A 21,894-nucleotide genomic window follows, 5' to 3' on the forward strand; every position below is an offset into this window, starting at 1 on the left:
GATCTAGGTTAATGAACCAAATCTATTGGTTCCTAAGATATAATTTTGGGTTGGGCATGGTGGCACATGCCTGTAATCCCAGAGGCTTGGGAGGCTGAGACAGGAGGATTGGGAGTTCAAAGCCAGCCTCAGCAACAGCAAGGCACTAAGCAACTCAGTGAGACCCTGTCTCTAAATAAAAAAAACAAAAAAACAAAATAGGGCTGGGGATGTGGCTCAGTGGCCGAATGCTCCTGAGTTCAATCCTTTAAAAAAAAAAGATATAATTTGGGGTCATCAGTTTCTTCATTTGTAAAATCTGAAAGGTGGGAGGATGGGCAGGGGAAAAATAAAATCTGTTTGCTCTCACCTGTCAAAGGGGAATGTAAATAACTTAATCATAGAGGGTTGTCTTTTTTTTTTTTTTTTTTTTTTTTTTTTTTGGTGGTACTGGGGATTGAATCCAGGGGTGCTCTACTATTGAGCTACCTTCCCAGCCCTTTTGATTTTTTATTTTGAGACAGGGTCTTGCTAAGTGTCCCAGGCTGGTCTTGAACTGGTGATCCTCCTGTCTCAGCCTCTTGGGTTGCTGAGATTACAGGCATGCCTCGGCCACCTTTCTTAAAAGGAACCTCTACTGTAATATAAAGTAAATTGTAAAACTACCAGAAAATTCCCAATCAAGAAAATAAACCTGTCTTTTTCTATCAGGCATGTATCCCCTAGGATGTTTGTGCCTCCTCTAGGGCGAAGAAAAAAAACAAGGTGAAGTGGACAAGTCCTCCACATCCCCCTTACCTCCTCAGTTTCCCCTCCCTGTCTCATCCTCCTTTCCCCCTTGTTCCTCAAGTTCATGGTGCTCCTTCACCTTCAGGCCTTTGAAGATGCTATTTATTGCCTTGCCTCCTCTTCTTCACATGGCTGACTTCTCTTTTCTCTTCAGGTCTTCCATGTTTTTAGTTCTCTGCCATTCACCCCCACGGTGCTAATTGCATCTGTATTTATCTGATAAATCTGGTTCATTAACCCAGATCTGTTTGCCTCAATTCTGCTGGGGCAGGGGCCACGCCTAACTTCTTTACCTTCATATTCCTGTGCTAGCACATGCAAAAGACTATGTTAGGCATTCAAATAAATGTTAAAAAGAAAAGAAAAGAAAAGAAAGAAATGAATCTACAGAGAAACAAGAATTTCATAAATTATTCTTTGGGATATACCACTTAACTTTGTGGCTCTCAGTTTTGACTTTCAGCCAACATGCAACATTAACCATGATCTTGAGAGGAAAGAATTATCATAGCCAATCTACTTTCTTCAGCCCTTGCTTATCTCTGGGGACATCTACAGTCATGGCAATGATCCTGAACAAAATTCTGAAATGTATACTAATTAGTATTTTTTTTTTTGTACCTCAAGACAGTGGGTCAGGATGTACCAAGCCAAAAAATCTGTTCAAAGTAAGCATGATGCATCATTTCATGTACACCTGGTATCCAGTTAGGAGTCTGCACTCTGGCTGGTCAAATGGATATGTGACCAGTTCCTTTGTAGAACTTTGAACTCCCAAGACTCAAGTGGGCTTCCCTAGGTGAGGCATTTTGCATGTGTCTCTGCAGTTCATAGAAATATGTATCCCCAAGAAAAATGTGGGACAGATCCTTACAGGAGAGGGAGAACAAGAAGCCTACACTGCCCCCTCTAGTTTCTGACATTGTGCATTCTCTCAAAACATCTTTAGCCTCTTGTTCTTGCACTGTATCCTTTGCTGTGCTCAGTCTTGCGTATAACTTTATGTTGAGTTGTCCTTCCAGCAAATCACTAGTGGTGGTTGTGAAACGCCTGAAACATCCTCCTTGAGCTACTCCCTCTCCAAGGATACCACTCCCTGTTCTCCTCCTACTTCATTGCCAATTTCATTTCCACCTTTTCTTTATCTCCAGTCTAGTTAGATTATTTTATAGTTGCATGGGTTTCAATGCCATCTATATGTTGATGGTTCCCAAGTTCATTTCTACCCCCATACTCCACTTATATACCCAACTGCCTACTAAACATCCCAACTGGATATCAACTCAAGATTTCAAAATTTTAAGAAAATCATCCTAATCAGAGCTCTTGATTTTACCCCAACTGTGTCCTTTTCCAGTTTTCTCCACCTTGGTTAACAACACTTCATAGACTGAGCTTCTAAAACATAAAACCTAAGGAACATCTTTGACTTTTTTTTTAATGTGGTTCTGGGGATTGAACCCAGGGCCTCACGTGTGCGAGGCAAGCACTTCTACAACTGAGCCACACCCCCAGCCATCTTTGATTTTTCTGTTTTCCTCACACCCATCTCCTCCTGAATCTAATCTATGATCCAATAATGGTTGGTTCTATTTCCAGAACAAATCTCTAATCTCTCTGTTTCTCTCCATTTCTAATACAACATTTTAATCCAAGTCACCATCATCAATATTTGCCTGGACTTCCATAACTGGATTATTCTCCCTGCTTCTATACTTGTCCATTTTTAATGAATTCTCTGTTTAGCAGTCAAAAAAAAATTTTTTTAAACCTACGGCAGATGACATCATTCTCTGCCTAAAACACTTTGATGATTTCCCATTATTTTCAAAATTCAAACTTTCATGTTAGAGTTGGATTTTAAGGCTCTCTATGACTTGTCCCCTGAATATTTCTTCAACTTCCTCAGACAACACTCTCCTGGGCGGGCTCACTATGCTGCCCTCACATCTTTCTGTAGAATACAGCCAACCTATTGCACTTCAAGCCTCTGTACCTCATGCAATCTGAATTAGGCTGTAAGGACTAGCTCTCTCTCACCCTTCAGATCTCAGCTCAAATCTATCATCTTTTCAGTATCATGGTCTTTCCATACAACATTCTCTCAAAATAATAACTGCTATGTTCGAGGCACTGAGAATACAGTAGTTCCCCCTTATCTGTGAGGTGGTAATTTATTATAGTACTCTTACACATCACTACAATTGTGCTTTGGGGTTGTAATTAAGTAACATAAGAGTTAAACACAAGCACAGCAATACCATGACACTTGATTTGATAATGGAGATGGCTACTAAGTGATAACAGGACACGTAGTACATACTATGGAGATGACAAACAAAGGGATGAGGTATACCCCATGCTGGCCAAAGTGGGACAGCATGAGATTTCATCATACTGCTCAGAGTGGTGTGAACACTTAAAGTCACTATGAGACTTATGAGTTGTTTACTTCTAGAATTTTCCATTTTAGTATCTTTAGACCACAGATGAAGCTGAAACCATAGATACGAAGGGACTACTACATAGCAATAAACAAGATAAACTCCCTGTCTTCACAGAAGTTATATTGTAGGGGGACTGTTACTCTCCATTAAATTATTTATGTGCTTCATAGCAATTAAAAATCTGTACTCATTCTGTTTTGTCAGTTGTCCCTATTAGCATGTGTAAGAAATGTCAGTGCAGAGGCTGTTCAGTGCTACAGCCCTAGCCTAATACACAGCCTGGCATAGAGAATGCTGTTTACTTCCCAGGTAGGATCATTTGACCAAAGAGCTCTATTTTAAATGTTTGAAAGTCTCTGCAACTAACATAGTGCTGTATGCTGGAACTGTATAGCATGGACTCTGAAAACACATTTTTACATTTAGAAGAACATAGAAGAACATATTCTTAAAAGGCTAGAATGTTCCCTTCCCAACTCATCTTTGTTTCTTCACATGTAGAAAAGCACTTTCCCATAACAAAAGATAAACCAACTACGTGTATGCCTATGTTATCTCTATCACAGGAAAGTATTCACCAGAGTCTCCAAGAGTAATAGAAAAAAAAAATTTCCCCAACGGAGTAACCAGTATCTGCAATCTAACTCTATGTACATTTGGTACTATTAGTAAGGTGAAAATAAATCTTATTTAAAAATAATGAGAAAACGCCTGTGGAATTTCATGTTAAGATGATTCTGTGTTCCTAAATGTCTCTAGATGTCTTCATTTTATAGGAGTACATACCCCACCATGAGAGGATTTGTAAATATTGACTCTCTCTTCTCCTAACACACATTTGGTTAATGTTTGGGGGGCTGAGGGCAAAGGAGGCAGGTAGAACCACCGTAGGCCTGTCAGTGAATAATTCAGTTCGTCCTTCAGCCCCTGAAGGACACTAATTTCTGAGGCCTCCATCTGTGTTTCAGTGACTCATCTTGGAGTGAGACATAACTGTGGTATTCCAACTCTACCTAAGTTAACATACTACTTACCATAAAAATGAGTTTTAGTAAAACAGGTTACAGTGCAAGAAAACAATTTCATTTCCTGAGAGAATGAAGTCCTTATATACATGTAATTATAAATAGAAGCATATGGGGCCAGGGCTGTGGCTCAGTGGTAGAGGGCTTGCCTAGAATGCATGAGGTGCTGGGTTCTATCCCCGGAACCACATAAAAATAAACAAATAAAATAAAGGTATTGTGTCCATCTACAACTAAAAAAAAATTTAAAAAATAGGAGTATGATAAAGGGGTATATATATTCCTAAAACAAAGTACATAAAACATGTACTTTATACTTACACACTTTATAATAACACATAACTTATCTTTAAACTCCTATGTTTCCTTTAATCAGCATGGAAAACTCTTCCAGTTTGTCCCTTAGAGTGCCTATTCCATATCACAAGCACATTAGGATCCAATACAAAGCAGGACAAAGCTGATCACTGTCTTCCAGACAGAGCTATGGGAGAATGCTCAGGAAGAGGAGTACCAGAAAATTCTGACAGCTCCAGGGAATAGAAAAAGACTTCTGCTCCAAAAATGTGGTATTAAACTAAATTTCTCCTGTTTGTAGTCATAAACATACCTGTGCATTTTTTAGAAAAGGAGTCTCAGTTACTTGTTTGGATACTCATCAGTTCATTTGACCTTAGTTGTAATCTTTCAATTTGGTTCTGTTTTCATAGAGAATTTCCTATCAGGAAAGTTTACAAACTGGATAAGCAACTAATGGAAAACTCTTTATTTAAACCAACAGAAGGATGATCTAGTTAGCTTCTTCTGAATTCTGGGATAGGGTGAGGGCTTTGGCAACGCCTTGGCTTCCCCTCATGGAGGCTGCCATATTCACCTCTGGATAGGTACTGAGGAAGCAGCTTTTCTAAGTTGATTGCTTTTTTGCTTTTTTTTTTTTTTTGGATGCAATGGGGATTAAGCCCTCCAGTTGAGACTGATAAAGGTATTTGTACTTTTTAAACATCTGACAAGAAGTAGTCCTCAGAAAACAGAGATGAGGACAGGAACAGTGGCAAATACCTGAGATCCCAGTGACTTGGGAGGCTGAGGCAGGAGGATCACAAGTTAGAGGTCAGGCTGGGCAACTTAGTTATTCCCTCAGTAATTTAATGAGACCCTGTCTCAAAATACAAAGTAAAAAGGACTGCGGATATAGCTCAGTGGCTCCCTGGGTTCAATCCCCAGTATCAAAAGGAAAAAAAAAAAGAAAGAAAGAAAAGAAAAAGAAAGAAGGAAAGCAGAGATGAGAAAAACCTTTTTTAATGTGCAACTTGTGTTTTATTTTAATACAAACTCAAATTAGGCCTTACTAGCCTCTTAGCAAACTGCTGTTATATTTATTTGCTAGGGAGGAAGAAAGAATGTCAATTACTTTAAATCACTAGATATAAAAATTTGATTAGATTTAATTTCTTTCCCCAAATACATGCTGGCATTTGAGATAACTTTAGAAACATTTCACTTTAAAGATTCTTTCCAACTTTCTTTGTGATCTCAGAGAAGAGGACACTCTAAATAAGCAAACTGAAAGGAGAAAACAGCGCTAATCGCAGATACGGTTGTCACCAATGTTATTGACACACATGTTCGTGGATTAAGAACAGGAAGAAGCACCTTTTGGATGTTGGCTACATTAACTTGAAGTGGGTCTTTATCAGCTGTTTGTGATTTTAGATTGATAGTTCTTAACCCTAAAGACAATGCCTTTTTTTTTTTTTTTTTTTTGTAACTTCCACTTTACCACTGCTAGGATATGATTCATAGAAAGCACAACACATTTATTTATACACTATTTAGAAGATCAATATAACATTCAAACTATGTATAGAGCAATTTACATAAAATATAGCATCAGAATGTAAAAATCTGGGGATGACTCCACCATAGACATAATGAGAAAGTCAGATGCTTATATTTCCATCAAGAGTCACAGTAAAGGCATAGATCACAAATGAAGAGTGGTTTAGCTCTGAACAATGGCATCAGTATTTTCAGAACATAAAATATCTCAAAATCAAGTTAAGAGCAAACAAAATGTAATTTTCCCTCAGGTTATGTACAGTTGTATTTCTGGAAAGTTCAATATATATATATATATATAAACTGTTTCATGTTTGTGCACAAAACAGCTTGGTTTTAGGTCTTTCACCTAAATTCCCCCTAGGGGGCAGTATGCCCTTAATGAGATGCTCCATTCTTAGCTCAATATCTTAAACTCAACATGGCAGTCGGGTTGGGGGAGTGACACACCTGTGCAAATAGCAAGCTTTCTCCTTTTGCTTCATAATCAAAGAGCTTTTGCACATAGAACGGGGGGGGGGGGAGAGGGAATCCTAATTCTACATCAAAAGAGGAAATTCAAACTACTTTTAATTTATTGAGAAAGGACCACAAAATTCTATGGGACAGTATCAGCTCAAAAAGAACATTTAATACAGACCCTTTCTCAGGGGTGAGGGGGTACAGATGGAGGAGCAGAAGACAAGTCAAGGGAGACAAGAACAGAGAAAAAGGTAGCTGGAGAAACTTTACAGAAAGGGGCTTAAGGTTCAGTCTTTGTCACAAGATGGGTTGTGGTTCCAGTCCAATCTCTGTGACCTACTAACAATAGATAATTTATTTAATCTCAGTTCTTTACATATATATTAGGGTGATAATAATGGTATTTCATACTATTGTTAGGATGATTGTAACATGTAAAGCATAAGAGAAAAAGTAAAATTCACTTAATGCTGGCTGTCACCATTATTTCATAAAAGCTTCAAAGGTTACTTGGCTTTAGAGTATTGCCGTTTAGAGAGATTTAAAATTTGGAATAAAAATCTGTTAGATGTTTCAGGGGCTTTATATTTCATATCAAAAAGGAAAGGTTTGCTAACCTTATATAACTTCACAACACAAACAGGTATATTATGACTGAGATTCCTAGATTTTAATGGTTTTCTTAATATCTGCATTACATTAAGCATTTTCTACAGGATCTCAAGAAATTGGTATTAGGACCATATCTGGGAAATGAGCAGAGTATGACAGAAAACCAAGAATTGTACCTAAATTTTATATACAGCGTGACTTTTTGAGAGTAAACCACTAGCTAAAATCTACCCAGTTAAGGGCCAGAGACTATGAAAGATCCATGTATGTGAACACAGTAAATGCCTTTTAGGGGCAAGAATCTAAGTCAATTCTAGGGAGATTTCTGAACAGCTGAGACAGTATGAAGACTCCTAGAAGAGAAATTCAATAATTGGCTGTTGAATGAATGTGAAAGGGAACATTCTTGGAGAAAGAAGCTTAAAGAATACATTCTCCCTTATACTATAAACCTAACAGCAAAAAGTAATCTTTCAAATCACTAATAACAAAATTAGATATTACAACTAGAATGCTAGTTTTATTGAGCATATAACTAGTATAAGTTTTAGAAGTTTTATATCTCTCCTGAATTTCCTGAGAGATTTTACAAATCAATACAATCTTTTTAGAGGATTTGGTATATGCATCAAATTCCTAAAACTGCTTTAAACTCAATATTTTCCTTTTAGAACTATTGCAACAATGAAAATATTAGCAGCAGGTGTCACATAACACTTGCTATGTCCTCAACATTGTTCTAAAGGCTCAGGGTCACACAGCTCAAAGCTAAGTATCTAGAACTTGGGCACGGTGGTTCCAAAGCCAATGCTCAGACAACTTCTGCTGTTTTATATAGGAGGATGTTCACCACAGCATTGCTCAACACAGGAAACGTTTAGAAACAAACAAAATGTAATGTAACCATCTCCATTGGTAGCAAGTTGTTTCTCTGAAGCTTGGAAGACTGGCAGACCTAAGTGTGAATCTTCCCCCTAAATCTTATTAACTGTGTCAGGTTCAGCAGATTAATTAATTTCTCCAGGCCTCATTTGACAAGTGTGAAAATGAGGATAATGCCTGATTTGAGTTGTTGAGATTGAAACGATCTATTAAACACCTAATGCAAGGAAAGCACAAGATAACAAAGATTGTTATCACTTATCCCTTTCCCTTATTCTTCCTTAATCAGATAAAATGAAGATTAGACCCAGCAGGAGGCAAGACAAGATTCTTATAAAAGAGACAGGAGGAAATCTCATTTCACATGTAGTGCAGCAGCTTTCTCATGGCAATCTATTGAAAGTCAACCCTCAAAACAAGTTTAAGAGAGAGGAGGGGGAAAAAAACAACAACCAAAAACCAAAAAAAAAAAAAAAAAAAAAACAAACAAAAAACCTAGTCCTAAGCAGTTTTGAGTGTGTGTAGAGAGCCAGTCTGAGAAATTCATCATAATTACATTTGTATTTGAAAGGGGAGGCTACCTGATGGCAGGGAACAGACCACTTTCTTTGCTTCCCACCACTTTTGTTCAGCAAATATTCAATCCATTAAATAATCAGATATAGATTACTGATTATATTCCAGCATTCTGCTAGACAGAAGAGTTGATAATAAAAGGTGGGTGCTCCTGTGGCTGAATGAAGGAAGGAATGAACGAACTGATGAACAATGTACCTTTTCTGATTTTTCTCAACTCAGTCATCAGTCTCTTTCTTGAGCTGCTTCTCTTGCTTCACTTAAGATTTTATTTACAATGTCACCAGGTAGAGGGAATTCCTCCAAAGGTTAAAAAACATGGCCCATCTACTCCGACTAAATCTAGGCAAAAAAGACTCCGATTAAATCTAGGCAAAAAAGACTAAGTGTGCTCAACTTGTGTATGGGTTTCAAAATTTCCAAAATGAAAGGTGGAAAAAAAAATCACCAATTAGAATAGAAGACAATTATCATGTATCATGTAACCATATATCGATGGTTTTCTATCATCATTGTTTATAAGAGATAATCAGAAATCACACTGATGCCCTTAATGGGTAAATGACTAAAAAAATTCACACCATTAAAAAGATAAGATACTACAGAACAACTATTTTACATTTACAGACCTTGTCAATTCCTGGAAATACATTAATGAAATCATGGGAAATGGGGGAAAAGGCAGAATATGATCCATAGTTATAGCAATAAAAGTATGTGTAATAGGTTTACAAACACAAAAAATGTACTTGGCCAAGTAAGACTATTATTTTCTCTTCTGGGTATGGTTGTCCATTTTAATAATAAAAACAAATGACACATATAGTAAATCCCATTTGCTCACAAACTTATACTACACCAGAAGATAAAATGAAAAAACACAACAAAGGAACATCATCTCAACTGCCATGTTAATATGCCAACACTTTGGCAACTGACTCATCGAACACTTGGAACCTAATGGCAGATTTGGGATTTTTCTTAATCCGAATAATTATTCTGAGCAACATATATAAACATTTGACTGCTAGTGTCGATTTTATTCTTACATGATAACCCCTCCAGCCTTTAACCACACGAGTGCCTACAAGGTAAACAAAAATTAAGCCTGTTGGCTTTCCACCATTCCTGTGGTTTGATTTCTTGATGGATAGATCAGAATGGCTGGTTCACATTTGGAAAGGGTTCCTAACCGTCTTTCACAAGCACTTTGTGTTTGAAAATTTAAAAACTTACTAATTCATTTAGTACTTAAAAAATAACAACACCCTCATCATTTAGTGGTTTAAATGATGACTGAACAATAACCCAAACTAGTTGTGCTCTATATTTCCTTTATTAACATAATTAGCAATCTTAGATCTTTTTAAATTGTTTTACTCTAGCCTGAGGGGGAAATGGTTTCAAAAGGTTAAATACATATGCTGATTCAAGATATGATTTCTCACACATCCAGCCTCTATAATTTTGGATTATAGAGCAATATAGTGTAATTTTGGCACCAACTCTTTGGCAATGCTGTTTAAAAATATAGGTACTAGTACACACAACCAAGGATTTTCATTCTGCATTGCATGTTAATACTTTTTCTTTAATATGAGAACCATGACTTCAATTTTTGGGGAAAAATAATTACTTAAGAATATGGTAATTAAGGGCTGGGGCTGGGGCTCAGCAGTAGAATGCTTGCCTAGCATGTGTGAGGCCCTGGGTTCGATCCTCAGCACCACATACAAATAAATAAAATAAAGATATGTGTCCACCTAATATATATACACATTCCCAACTGACTCAAAAATTCAGAGCTAAAATCCAGATAGGATTTGAACACACCTTACAGAGTTGGGATCTCTATAAGCCTTAAAAAACTTTTAACTAAAGAATTTAAGTTTTCTGGTAATCTCTTTGGGGGCATCAATGTAACAAAAGATTAGAAAATAACATCTCATAAAATTACTTGTCTTGTCCAGAAGTTAGTTCAGGCTATAAAATCCACACCATCTGGGTGAGTTTCAACAAAAAATTTAATCTTTTTCTATGAATTCGAATTTGCTGTTTACAAAAAAATGAAACTACATATACTTTCTAAATGAAAACGAGAAAACAAATGAAAATGCTAGGAAGAGTTCAATCACTGCTAACAGTTATTATCTAGCAATTGTCTTCCTCAAATGGATACATTTTAAATACAGCCTATAGTCAAAGAACCACTTTTTTTTTTTTTTTGGCAGAACTTTAAGCCATAGGGCTAATTATACATAACATAGAAATCTCGTCAATAAACTGCACTAATTTAATTTAAGAGATTTAAAGAAATAGTACTAACAGTCCAAATCATATTTAAAGAACCCAACAAAAAGAAAAACTGGGATGAATAAACGGACTCCTATGGCGGACGTTTTATCCTGAAAAGGAACTAAGACCCATATATAAATAAGACCCATATCCTAGATATTCTAGATAAACAACGTCTGAATGATTCAAAACGACGTAGCACCAAAAATGCAAAGGACTCAATGACACTAAATTACAATGAAGAAGCTCAGTAACATTCAGTTCTTCCCACTACTCCATCGACAAAACAAATAAAAAAAAATTAAAAAAAAAAAAAAAAACGAAACCAGAAACCCACCAACTTGCAAGGCACTGGTTTACCTGTTGGGAGCCCATCAGAGTAACTTCGTAGAGAGGGGACAGGAAGGGGAGGCATATTTAATGAATAAAAGGGAGGGCTGAGGGTTTGGGAAAGTGTGCAGGAGACGAGTCATACCTTTCACAGATTTCCCAATACTGTGTAAGTAAGTGATAGAACTGTAGTTTTGGGCAACGCTCTTCAAAAACGCTTCCATCCTTTCCTGGTGGTGGTAGCTGAAATCCAGCGCAGCTACCAAAGGCAGCAGAAGCCCTAGCCACAGGCACGCCAAGTCCATGTTCTAGAGACGAATAAGAATAAAGCTGAGAACAGATCAAGAGCCCCGGCTCAGCCTCCTACTCTCAGGGGCTCCTGACACGCTCCCTGCTTCCTAGGGAGGTAAAAGTTGGAAGTAACACCCTCGGGCTTAGCAGTGCAACCGGTGACCGGGAGCACAGACAGCCCCGCGCCGCCTTCCACCCAATCGCCCGCCGCTCCCGCTCCTCCTCCGGGCGTCTCCACCTCCCGCCGCCGTCCAGCAGCTGCAGCAGCTGCGCTCAGCCCCGCGCACCGTGTCTCACCAGGGCTCAGGCGCACGTCTCCAACCTCCCGCAGTGGCCCGGCGGGGCCCAAAGTTATAGCGCGGTCAGGGGGCGGTCGCACCCGGGACCCGCCCCCGGACGTCCCGCCGGCCCACTTGGGTGCCGCGCAGGTCTCTCCTGGGCGGGGCCTGAGCGCCTTCGCACCTCGGAGAGCCGGTTCCGAACCTCTTGGGCTTTTAAGGTGCTGCGACTAGCGCAGGTGGGCAGCTGGAAACCCAGCCCCGGCTCGCGGACTTGCCCTTTCCCGCGCCAGGGCTGGAAGTATGCCCGGTCCTCGGCAGGTCCCAGGGGGCTCCATCCAGTGTAGACGGCTGTGGCGAGTTTCCCTGCGGTTAGCGGCGCTCGGCCCACCTGGAATCGGGACCGTGGCCGGAAATCGCGCCAGGCTCTCCAGCCCGGTTCTGCAAGTGCCTGGACTGTAAAAAGGAAGAACTAGTTTGTATGTGTGTAGGAGTTTGAAGTGCCATCAAGTGTGGAATACAGAAGTTTCCGACAAATTTATTTGGATGGGGTCTGACCAAATCAGAGTTAAGTTTAAAACGCGCATTGAAAAATATAGAGCCACGGTCACAAATCCGACTCCCCTGTATTCCTTAGGCTGTTTTCAGTTCTCTCTTTCTAAAAACTCTGCTTTCTAGAAGGATGGGGGGTGATCTTTTTGCACTAAGGAAAATAAAGACCACTGGAACCTGAGAGGTGGTTTGTGGCAGGGGCCACAGACTTCACAATGTATCTGATGGATCTTATGACCCCTGTCAGAGTATTATGGACATGTGGAAGGGTCAGGGGAATGCAGAAAGTTTGAAAGCCACTGATTTGAGATAACGTTCCTCTCTAAGAGGTTAAAATGAAGATCCCAGGGTCCCACCTCAATTGGATGAGCAGAATGTCTCTTGGGGAGGCTTAAGAAACGATAATTTAAGACAGTGATGAGTGAGTCCAATGTGCCTTCCAGAGTTGAGAACTGCCAGAGTGATTGCCTGGCCCTTTGTTGCAGATAAAGAGGCTGTTCCTGGAACTGAGCTCCAGGGAATCCCTGAGCTCCCCTGGGACTCTGCTGAGGCAACACAAGTAGTTTTAAGAACTAAAACCATGGAGTCTCAGGCTGGTACAGGTCCTTGCTCTGACACCTCGGTGGCATTGTCAACTCACTGTGTCTTGGTTTCCTGGTCTGTAAAATGGAAATTGTAATTACCTAAATAAGGTTGGCAGGCCCATTGTAAAAATAGAGGTGTTTATTAAATAAATAATCCAGTTTAGTTCATAAATCTTTAAAGGTAATTTTCTTTTTTTTTAAAGTAATTTTCTAATTGTTGGAAAACGTTATATGACACTGTTTTTGAGTGGACTTTTTGGGATATGCAGTACTTACTATGCTTATGACTTTCACCAGATGATTTGAAGAAGTTCCCTTTTCATTGTACATTGACTAAGAGCCCTGAGAGGGGGGATAGGTCTTGAGGAGATTAGTTATTTAGGCAAAGTTACTATAAAGAATGGGAAAGGGAAGTGGCTGGGAACAAAGGGAAGGGTTGCTGATGGACTTTAGAAATCATATGTTTATAACAGAAGCAAGTGGAACCTCTGTGACTTGCTGCGACTAGCAACTAGGAGAAATGATGGCTTCACTGGGGTAGAGTGCCAGAATTGTTGTTCCAGAAAAACAAAGGGGTGAATTAGAGTTGAAATTGCTGCCCTTGGGTTGCACATAATAGGTAGAAAGGGAAGCAAATTCAGAGACAAAGAATGGAATAAGGAAAACAGAAGATTGAGGTCTGAAGATTTAGGACCTTGTGGCCCAAACTGGGGTCCAGGGGTATTGACAATACCTTGTTGGAAATGCAAAATCTCTTTTTCCCCTTCCAAGCCTGCATCTCCAAAAGATTTTTCAGAAGATGCATCCATACAGTTAAGATGCTCTTGTCTAGATATTATGGGAAAAGGAAATAGAAAAAAAAAAAAAGGTTCAATGTCAGAGTGTGGAGGACATAGGAAAATAGAGAGGCCAATAGAGTAAAGCATAAGTTTAAGATTTCAGAGGTGATCTTTCTAAATATTACACCATTAAAGGTAAAACCATAACAAAAGGCTAATAATATGACAACATAAAAATGTATGCTTTCTGCACAGGAAAACACAGCATGAAAGTTACAAGAAAATAAATTGAAGGACAGAATTAATAGCTCTTAAAAATCAAGAATAGGCAAAGGATATTAATAGTTCATAAGTGCAGTAATATAGATAGCCAATAAACATAGTAAAAGTTATCAACCTTGATAGCAATTAAAGAATTGCAAATTGAAAGGGCAAAGTAATATTTTGTTTTGATTTATTACTAAGAATGATTAAAAATATTGATAATACCTAGATTTATAGGATCAGGGTGTTATGGTTTAGATGTGGTATCCCCCAAAAGCTCATGTGTGAGACAATGCAAGAAGATTTGGAGGAGAAATGATTGGGTCATAGCTTTAACTTAATCAGTGAATTAATCTCTGATGGGATTAACTGAAGTGGTAGAGTGTGGCTAGAGGAGATGGAAAGTGAGGTGTGGCTTTTGGGTATATAAATTTTCTGGTGAGTAGAGTCTCTCTGCTTCTTGATCACAGTGATATGAGCTGCTTCCCTCTGCCACACATGATACCATGATGTTCAGCCTCACCTTGAGCCCTGAGAAATGGAGCCAGCCTTCTATGGACTAAGACCTCTGAAACCACAAGCCCTCAAATAAACTCTTCCTCCTCTGTAGTGCTGGCTAGATCCTTTAGTCACAGTATCGAAAAAGCTGACTAAAACAGGAGAAATGACATTTATGTTCTTTCAGTGGTACTGTAAATTGATACAATCTTTCTGGTGGGCAATCTGGGAATAGACATAAAAATTTTAAATGTCCTATTCTTTAGTAAGAATAGGTTATAGAAATAATTGAAAGATGTGCTGGGTTTATGCTCTTTATGTCAGGAACTTCAAGTGTTGCTGTTTTAAATTGCAACAAAATAGATAAAAACCTAAAAGTCAAACAGTAGCAGATTGGTTAGATCATTGGTTCTCAGCTGGGGAAATATTGTCCACGTGAGACATCTGGAGATACTTTCCATTGTCAGGACTTGGGAGAAGGTGCTGCTGGTATCTAGTACAGATACAGAGGACAGAGAGGCTTCTAAACACCCTACAAAGTATAACATTGCTTCCCACAACGAAGAATTATCCAGCCCAAAATGTCAGTCATCAATGTTGACACATCCCGAGTTAGATAAAAAAAAATATTGTAGCCATATAATACGCTGTTTTTCAGCTATAATAATGATGATGTAGAATTGAAAGGAAAATGAGAAAGTGAGAGATGGGCGAGTGAGAAATGAAGGACAGAGACAGGCAGAGATCCACACAAAGATTTATTTGGAGAGAGGCGCCTGAGATATTCGGGTGTTCAGCTTTTGTTTGGTAAAGGTTTGAGTTGTAGTTGTGGTGCTCTGGGATAGGTTCGTGGGTGCTTGTGGCAGACATAGGTGGGTGGGGAATAGCATGGGATTGGTTTAGGATTATGGTACCATGGGGTAGGTCACTAAGGGGTGGGGAGAGTTTGGAGAAAGTACAGGAAAGTAAAAACTTATCTTATAAGATGGCTGCTCGAATGTTAAATCAATACCCTATAAGAATGGTATTAATCAACTTGGTAAGATAAATCATTTGGTAAAAAAACAGATAATAAAAGTAAAATGAGTAGGGCTGGGGTTGTGGCTCAGTGGTAGAGCACACACCTAGCACGTGTGAGGCCCTGGTTTTGATCCTCAGCACTATATAAAAACAAACAAATAAAGTAAAGGTATATAAAAAGAAAGTAAAATGAATAGCGGGATCCCATTTAGGTACAGCAGATAAAAAAAATATTCCCAGCATAAAGTTTCAAAAGTTATAAAAATGCTGAGTGTCAATCTTTGGTTTGCAATTAAGAAATATTTATGTATTTTCTGAATAGTTTTTCCAATAAATATGTTACTTTTTAATAAAAAAAATGAAAGAAAAAGCAATGAAGGCATTTTAATCTAAAAGCAAAGCAGAGCAAAAGCCACAGAACCATTCGAGATGCAAAGTTATGAATGAAGACAGAATCTAAAACATTTGGAAGTGACCCCATTTCTTTTTAATGGAAAAATGGGATATTAGGTCATTGAAAAGTAAGGTGTTGCATTGTTCATTTCTGCTTAAAGACTTTGAAGTTCCCTAAGATAGCAATGGAGGGAAATTCTACAGCCAGAGGCTAAAAATTATCTCTACAGACTTTAACAAGAATGGAAAAAACAACATTACTAGGCTTTGTAACTTTCAAACTCTGTTTTATTTCTTTCAAAAGTGTCACAAGAAATATGAAAGAGATGAAAGGAAATTTAAAAATCTAAAAATTTTACTTACTTGGAAACAAAGTCATTTCCAAGATCTCATTTAGGGATTAAGTGATCCCCTAATGTTGCACATTTCTTTCTGATTTTTTTCACTATTAATGGATATAGTGTGTTCATTAACGTTCTTAGAACTAAATTTTTTAGTACATTTTTATCTTCTTAGGAGCAATTCTTTTTTGTATTATTTTTTTAAAGTTGTAGATAGACACAATATCTTTATTTATTTATTTTTATGTGGTGCTGAGGATCAAACCCAATGCCTCATTTGTGCAAGGCAAGCACTCTACCCTTAAGTTATAGCCCAGCCCATTAGAAGCAATTCTTTTTTTTTTTCAATATTTATTTTTTAGTTATAGGTGGATACAATATCTTTATTTTATTTATATGTGGTGCTGGGGATTGAACCCAGTGCCTCATGCATGATAGGCGAGCATTCTACCTCTGAGCCACAGCCCTAACCCAAGCAATTCTTACGTATAAAATCACTTGTAAAAGAGCATGTACATTTTTTAATGTATATTCTTTAGTTGTAGATAGACACAATACCTTTATTTATTTATTTTTGTGTGGTGCTGAGGATAGAATCTAGTACCTCACATGTGCTAGCCAAGTACTCCACCACTGAGCAACAACCCCAGTCACAAGATGTACATTTTAAAGACTTAAAATAACTGGCCAAATCATACTCCTGTATAATATTCAGATTTTTAACAAATAATTCTCATACAAACCCTGAGTAAACCCAGGTTAAGTTTTTATTTTATTTATAATGAAGAAGCTAGAATAAGAAACTGGTTCAAAGAAAATATGAAAAAGTATAAGGCAAAAGAGAATACCATAATTATTCTAAACCATTGTTAAACTAGATGTAAACCTGGTTAATGTCCTATAGGACAATAAACCATAGCCTTTGGTGCTATCTTATTTGCAGAGCAGAAAAAATTTTCAACTATGCAAGACAAAAATTATTTATATTCTATTGAACAAGAATATTATCAATTTTATACAAGTTAATGTCTACATTTATACTGGTAAAATATGTAAATCAATAATAACTAGCAAGTCAAAGTTTTATTTATTTTATTTATTTTCAATTGGCCCTTGGGTGTACTTGTTAGGGGGTGTCCTAACATGAAAACAAAAACTTCGCAATTATGTTTTGGTTTGCCAAGGTCTGGATCATTTTTTCTTATTGAAGTTTATCTACTTTATAGTCCTTACAGTGATATCTGAAAGTGCCTGTTTGATTCCTCACCATTCCTATTATCTCTTTTTTAAAATTTGCCAATTTCATAGATAATAGATAGAATCTCATCATTTTAAGATGAATTATCTCAAATTTCTATTGACAATTTGTTACTCTTCTTTAAAAAATAGTCTATAGCTTTTGCTCATTTTTCTAGCAGTGTATATAGTTTCTTCCTTCTTATGTTATAGTTTTTAAATATATTGTATAAAATTCATTCTTACTTAATTTTGTATTTATTAGTCTATATTTCCTTCTAGTTCTTTGACATTATGTTTCATATTTACTCCCCCACATCTTCTCTGTTTCATTGTTTAAGTTAACTTTTTTCCCAGTAATTATTAACTTTATTTTTATACCCTAACATTGAACTGTTTGGAGAAAATTCCGGACACACAAGGAGATATTTTAAATATTCATTTTTTTCTAATTCTTATTTCTTATAACAATATATACATATGATGAAATTTGCTCAAAAATTAACTTTTTAAGTGTAATTTTTTAGGTTTGCAGAAAAATTGAGTGAAAAGTCCAGAGTTCCCATATACCCCTTTACAAACCCCATCCTCACACACTGGTTCCACTATTTTTAACATCTTGAATTAGTGTGGTACACTTGTTATATTGATACATTATTATTGTATTAGGGTTCTATAGAGGAACAGAACCAATAGGATTTTATATATATATAATATATATATATATATCACATATATATATGCATGTGTGTGTGTATATATATATATATATATATATATATATATATATATTATAAAAAAGGTATTATTAGCTTGGCTTACACAACCAGAAGTTGGATAGCCCCACAATGGCCTTCTGCAGGTTGGGGAGTTGGAGGAACAAGTAACTGTGCAGTACAAGATGCCTTAGCCTCAGAACTAGAGGAATCAATGCTGTTACCCCAGTGCATGACCAAAGGCTTCTGGAAATTCCCTGGAGAATCACTGGTAGAGTTCACTTTTGAAGAGTGAAGGAGCTGGAATCTGATGTCCTCAAGGGATCATAGCAGCCAAGAACCCTTTCAAATTATGGCATTTGCTGGTAAATGGATGGAACTGGAGACTATCATGCTAAGTGAAATAAGCCAATCCCAAAAAACCAAAGGCCAAATGTTCTCTCTGAGAGCAGATGTGACTCACAGTGGGGAGTGGGAAGTGGATATTCACGTGACTGGACGGGGGGAATGGGGGAAAGGGAGGGGAGTGGAAATGGAAAAGACAGTAGAATGAATTAGACATAACTTTCCTATATTCATATGTGAATACATGACCAGTGTAATTCTACATCATGCATAACCACAAGAATGGGAAGTTGTATTCCATGTATGTATGATATGTCAAAATACATTGTACTGTGATGTATAATTAAAAAGAACAAAAAATTAGCTAAGGATATGTGTGTGTATGTGTGTATGTGTGCGTGTGTGTACTTTCTCCATAGTAAATATCTACATGTAAGCATGAGAACTGTAATTTACCCACTAACATGACTTTGATGTCACAAAACAAAATATTCCATTCCTAAAATTGTCTTTGCATGCTTTATTCTGTATTATGTAAAATAAAGCTACAATCTGCACCTCCCTCCCCAAAAAAGAACCCTTTCAAGAAGAATTGAGCCTTCATCTGCTGTTGCTTCCTTGTTCTTTCAACTTTTATTCTACCTAAGCCTCCAGCTTATTGGATGGTGCTGCCCACACTTAGGGGATGGACTCCACTTCAGTTGACTATCTCACTTGATATTTATTCCCGGACACACCCAGAAGCCATTTAATTTTAGGCATTTCTTAATTCAATCAAGTTGCCAAATCAGATTAACCATTATAATTATTTACTAAATCCATAGTTTATGGTTAACTTTTTGTTATATAAGCTATTTGCTTTGGTTAATATATAATGACATGTATCCTCCATTACAATATCATACAGAATAATTTCACTGCCCTAAAAATCCCCTGTGTTCTACCTGCTCATCTTTCACTCCCTTCCCAACATTTATTTACTTATTTAATTAAATGGGGGGGGGTGTCTTACTATGTTGCCCAGACTAGCCATGAACTCCTAAACTTAAGCACTCCTCCTGCCTCAGATTCCCAAGTGACTAGAACTATAGGTGCATGCCACTGCACCTGGCTAAGTTTCTATTCTTAATCCATTTAGAATTTATTTTCATGTTGTGTGTAAGGTACATGTGATTTGTGTGATGACATGCTTCTGTTGGGACCCAGGATTCCAAACCCTTGACCCTTATCCACTAAAGGTTGTCCTGAGAACATGTTCCAGAGCACCAGGCAAGGCAACACAGCTTCCTTATTACTGGTGGGACTTCAATCTCCAAACCCTCAAGTGGACCATTGCCCAAATGAGCAGTGCTGGGGGCGTTGGCATTCTGAGGTTCTTCTTACTTATATAAGAGGTTTCAAGGCACTAAGATTGACACTTTTAGTAGTTTACAATGAAATAAGAGGAGACCACTTTAATACTATGTTGAAATTGGATTGTAAATTGTTCTTAGAAAAGTCTGCTCTATATTCTGAAAGCATACCCTTCTTAATATTGTTTTAAGATTATTGTGGCATAAAATACATAAATTTACTATCTTAACAGTATAAGAATGTTAACTCTATGTGCATTGTTTGAAATAGACCTCCATAACTTTTTCACCTCTTGCAAAACTGAAACTGTATATCCATCTTTCTCTTTTTCTCTTCCCCCATCCTGTACCTAGCCGACATCAGTCAGCTTTCTGTTTCTAAGAGTTTAACTACTTAGATACTTGATATAAGTGGGATCATGACGTTTTTGTCTTTTGGGAATAAATATTTTGTTTAGTATGATGTCCTAAAGACTCATCCATATTGTAGCATGTGACAGGAGTTCCTTCTTTTTAAATCTGGATATTATTCCATTGTATGCATATACCACATTTTCTTTATCCATTTATCCACCAATGGACATTTAGGTTGTTTCTACCTCTTGACAATTGTGATTCATGTTTAAATGAACATACATGTCTGAATACTTTTTTTATTTATTCATGCATTTTTTCTTTTTTTATTGTTGGTCGTTCAAAACATTACATAGTTCTTAATATATCATATTTCACAGTTTGATTCAAGTGAGTTATGAACTCCCATTTTTACCCCGTATACAGATTGCTGTATCACATCAGTTACACTTCCATTGATTTACATATTGCCATTCTAGTGACTGATGTATTCTGCTGTCTATCCTATTCTCTACTATCCCCCTTCCCCTCCCCTCCCCTCCCCTCCCCTTTTCTCTAGCTACCCCCTCTACTGTAAATCATTTATTCCACTTGTATTATTCTTCTCTTACCCCTCCTTTCCTCTTATATGTAATTTTGTATAACCCTGAGGATCACCTTCCATTTCCATGTGATTTCCCTTCTCACTCCCTTTCCCTCCCACCTCTCATCCCTGTTTAATGTTAATCTTCTTCTCAAGCTCTTCGTCCCTACCCTGTCCTTGGTTACTCCCCTTATATCAAAGAAGTCATTTGGCATTTGTTTTTTAAGGATTGGCTAGCTTCACTTAGCATAATCTGCTCTAATGCCATCCATTTCCCTCCAAATTCTATGATTTTGTCATTTTTTAAAGCAGAGTAATACTCCATTGTGTATAAATGCCACATTTTTTAATCCATTCATCTATTGAAGGGCATCTAGGTTGGTTCCACAATCTTGCTATCGTGAATTGTGCTGCTATGAACATCGATGTAGCAGTGTCCCTGTAGCATGCTCTTATTAGGTCTTTAGGGAATAGACTGAGAAGGGGAATAGCTGGGTCAAATGGTGGTTCCATTCCCAGCTTTCCAAGAAATCTCCATACTGCTTTCCAAATTGGCTGCACCAATTTGCAGTCCCACCAACAATGAACCAGTGTACCCTTTTCCCCGCATCCTCTCCAGCACTTGTTGTTGTTGGACTTCATAATGGCTGCCAATCTTACTGGAGTGAGATGGTATCTTAGGGTGGTTTTGATTTGCATTTCTCTGACTGCTAGCGATGGTGAGCATTTTTTCATGTACTTATTGATTGATTGTATGTCCTCCTCTGAGAAGTGTCTGTTCAGGTCCTTGGCCCATTTGTTGATTGGGTTATTTGTTATCTTATTGTCTAATTTTTTGAGTTCTTTGTATACTCTGGATATTAGGGCTCTATCTGAAGTGTGTGGAGTAAAGATTTGTTCCCAGGATGTAGGCTCCCTGTTTATCTCTCTTATTGTTTCTTTTGCTGAGAAAAAACTTTTTAGTTTGAGTAGGTCCCATTTGTTGATTCTAGTTGTTAACTCTTGCACTATGGGTGTCCTATTGAGGAATTTGGAGCCCGACCCCACAGTATGCAGATCATAGCCAACTTTT

At 37.6% G+C, this 21,894-nt stretch overlaps 1 protein-coding gene and 1 long non-coding RNA gene across 4 annotated transcripts in view; both read right to left on the reverse strand.

Moving 5' to 3' along the window:
• The window catches only part of CPM (carboxypeptidase M), a 99,626-nt gene extending 87,737 nt beyond the window's left edge, over positions 1–11,889 (reverse strand). For 2 of the 3 annotated variants that reach the window (XM_081309691.1, XM_081309690.1), the window contains exons 1-2: positions 11,825–11,889; positions 11,382–11,544 (exon numbers count right to left, since the gene is read on the reverse strand). In XM_081309691.1, coding sequence (XP_081165817.1) covers positions 11,382–11,541 — 160 coding nt within the window. In that variant the 5' untranslated portion in view covers positions 11,542–11,544; positions 11,825–11,889. Of the gene's footprint in view, positions 1–11,381; positions 11,545–11,824 lie in introns of those variants that run through there. The other variant, XM_081309692.1, reaches the window with a different exon arrangement.
• Positions 1–21,894, reverse strand: part of LOC308658893 — a 558,609-nt gene that overhangs the window by 150,500 nt on the left and 386,215 nt on the right. The gene's annotated exons all lie outside the window — the stretch shown is intronic.

Source organism: Spermophilus citellus, assembly GCF_964194105.1.
Source record: "Spermophilus citellus genome assembly, chromosome: 10".
NCBI classification, from domain to species: Eukaryota; Metazoa; Chordata; class Mammalia; order Rodentia; family Sciuridae; genus Spermophilus; species Spermophilus citellus.